At 50.0% G+C, this 2,962-nt stretch overlaps 1 protein-coding gene across 1 annotated transcript; it reads right to left on the reverse strand.

Annotated features, from left to right (window-relative positions):
- Positions 1–1,164: 1,164 nt before the first annotated feature.
- Positions 1,165–2,271, reverse strand: LOC131266128 (arginase-1). Its single transcript, XM_058268496.1, has one exon. It carries the CDS (start codon positions 2,269–2,271, stop codon positions 1,165–1,167), a length of 1,107 nt encoding a protein of 368 aa, XP_058124479.1.
- Positions 2,272–2,962: the final 691 nt, after the last annotated feature.

The following is a 2,962-nucleotide window of genomic DNA, read 5'->3' on the forward strand; positions in this document are numbered from 1 at the left end:
GTACGGCGAGGTAGTATATGTATGCAAACGCTTACTTGTTCTACCACACTCCGCCATCCTTCCGCATCCTTTCGCTCCTCCCGGCCGGTATCGTATTAGTCTTTTGAAGCTGAAAAATGGATATTGACAGGCCGGCAACGAAGCAAAAAAGTTGTACCACGCCGAGTACGGGGGCAGGAAAATTTGCCTTCACCCGATGTCCACAACAGAGACGTTCAATTAATGATACTTTCGAGTCAACTCACCCCACCGACAGGATACAAACACTCACACACACACACAAATCCCGGGTCTCCAAAAACGTATCCCATCTATCCGTCCCGTCGTCCGCTCGAAAGAGGTGGGAGGAACAAAGTGGAAATTTATGTTCGACCCGTTGACTCAGCGGTATAAAGCTGAAGTTATACCATTTTCCTGGGGCGGGGGAGGGGTTAGACTCCTGCGTCCTTCCTTTTCTTTCACGTCTAACCCTCGCTGTCTACCTTTGGTATCGCTCGTAACCACTTGGACTGCTCGTCCACCAACACGTTAGTACTAATTTGTTTAACACGAAACGAAATGCTAAAGGGGTGAGTGGCGGGGTTGAAACTGAACCACCACAAATTAATACTAACCGAAACTTCTGCTTTGCGGTAGGTACAGCTTCCGGAAGCTGGTGTTTGGAAAATCTAACCACATCGATTGGCTCGTGCCGTGCGTCGAGAGATGAACCGAGCTATAAAAGGGATGTTGAACATGCCGAAAGATTTGTCTATATGGTTATTTAAAACGAAAGGAGGTAGCGTTCTGATGGACAGACTGTTTGTTGACATCGTTGTAATGAAATGACATTCTTCACGAGAGTTACAATTCATTTAAATCGACGAAATTCTTTTGATTTTTTGGAATCCTCGAACGAACGCCTAAAGGTATGCAATCGATGTGTGTTTCACATGTCGATTACCAGAGGTGGCAAACCTCGTTCTTGTCACTTTGAAATCATTATGTTGGTTAGTTTTGAGGCTAATTTTTTCCAAAACGTATTTGAAATAACTTATAAACCAATGTCACTGTCACATACAATGAATTTCGAACCTTATACTTCCACTGACACTAACGAAGCTTGAGTTGAAACCGATTTTTATTGAACACATTTGAGCTGCACTTTTCTCTCTCCACGTCGTATCACTTTTGTATCAGATCGAGCGTGTCGGCTATGTCGCCCTTTCTGCTGTGTCCGCAGGCGGCAACCAGCAGGTGTACGGCTGCCTCGACCGTCCTTCGTACATCCTCCGGAGTACCGATGGCTGGATTCACTTCCACCAGATCCACCGCCGCCAGCCGACCCGTTCCGTACGCCTCCTCCATGATGAAGATGCCCTCGCGAAGCGTCAGTCCTCCTCGGACACTCGTTCCCGTGCTCGGTGCCTCCAGCACATCCAGCGAGTCGATGTCGTAGCTCACGTGCAGACTGCGCTTACCCTCCGGGTCAATCCGTGCCAGCGCCATACGCATCACCTCCTTGATGCCGTACTTCTCCACCTCGCGCATCCCAAACGCATTGATGCCGAACTTCTCGATGATGGCCCGCTCGTAGGGATCGACCGACCGCAGCCCGATGTAGGCGAGGTTCTTGATGGAGATGATCGGCTCCTGCCAGTCCATGCCCGGGATGTACGGCCAGTAGTCGCACAGCTCCTTGGCCAACAGAGCCACCGGCATGCCGTGGATGTTGCCCGACGGCGACGTCGAGTTGGTGTTGAGGTCCGCGTGCGCATCGACCCAGATCACCGCCACGTCCTTGCTGTGGTGCAGATGGCCATCGATCGAACCGACCGCTATCGCGTGGTCCCCGCCAAGTGTAATGCACAGCCGGTCGTCATCCAGCACCTCCGTCACCTGATGGGACAGGTTGCGATTGCAGCTGGCAACGTGCTCCAGCTTCTTCATGTTCCCAACCTTACGTCCGTTAAAGTTGAGAGCCTCATACTGGATATCTCCGTAGTCCTTGATGTCCAACGTAGGCGATATCTCCTGGATGTGATCGATAAGCCCGGCCTCACGGATGGCTTTCGGTCCGAGGCCTACTCCCTTTTTGCGCTGTCCCTTGTCGAACGGTACGCCCACGATCCCAATGCGCTCGTAGTTGATCTTCTTTGCCTTAAGCAGAGACAAGTCCCGACCATCGCCCTGAGCCGAAGTAGCGTATCCAGCAGTAGATGTACCCAACACTCCACCACTCTGCTTCGTCAATTGACGCACTACGCGAACTACAGCTAACCGTGGCAGCATTCTGGGCTGTTCGAAATCTGTTCGAGTCTGACACAACGACGATCAAGAACTGACTGTCGCGATCCCTCCAGCCGAGAAGCAGCAGCCTGATCCTCGTAATCACCACGACGCTCTGTGTTCGATGAACGGCTAGCGATAACCTTGCCCTTGAATGGCGATAGGGAAGCCGGTGGACTTCTTATCGCCTCGTCCAAACGACGCAGCTATCACTTTCACTTCGGCACCACGAGGAAGCGTCGTCATCGGGTTGGAAACCGCCTGGAGAGGGACAAAACTCGCGTTTCGTAAATAAATTTTGAGATTGCGCGATCGCATGCGAGATGTTGATGTTGTTGTTTCAATGTTTTTGCTCTCGCTTTGATGTATTATTTTAGGTTTGCTCAGGCGACTTTGAGAGACCTTTGTTTTGATAACATTTAATTTAGTTGGTAATTCATCTAGTAAACGTTCATAACCTAAACAACTCCATGTTCATTTGTTTACTCAACTCTTCAAGTTCACGACACAGCGCACAATTCCATAGAGACTATCATCAACTCCGGTAGAGAACAACGTACGAAACCGCGCTGCACAACAACATTATCACCCTTCCGGTTTCCAGGGAGATCATTTATATTTCAAAGATCATTAGATACGTTGGCAGACACACCCAACACTCCCCTTCATGAGCTCAGGATAGATTAATCTTCTG

The sequence above is a fragment of the Anopheles coustani genome, chromosome 2 (assembly GCF_943734705.1).
Source record: "Anopheles coustani chromosome 2, idAnoCousDA_361_x.2, whole genome shotgun sequence".
Lineage (NCBI taxonomy): Eukaryota > Metazoa > Arthropoda > Insecta > Diptera > Culicidae > Anopheles > Anopheles coustani.

Coding starts and splice junctions, on each gene's coding strand:
- LOC131266128 (XM_058268496.1), bottom strand. CDS start 2,271: ATGCTGCCACGGTTAGCTGTAGTTCGCGTAGTGCGTCAATTGACGAAG.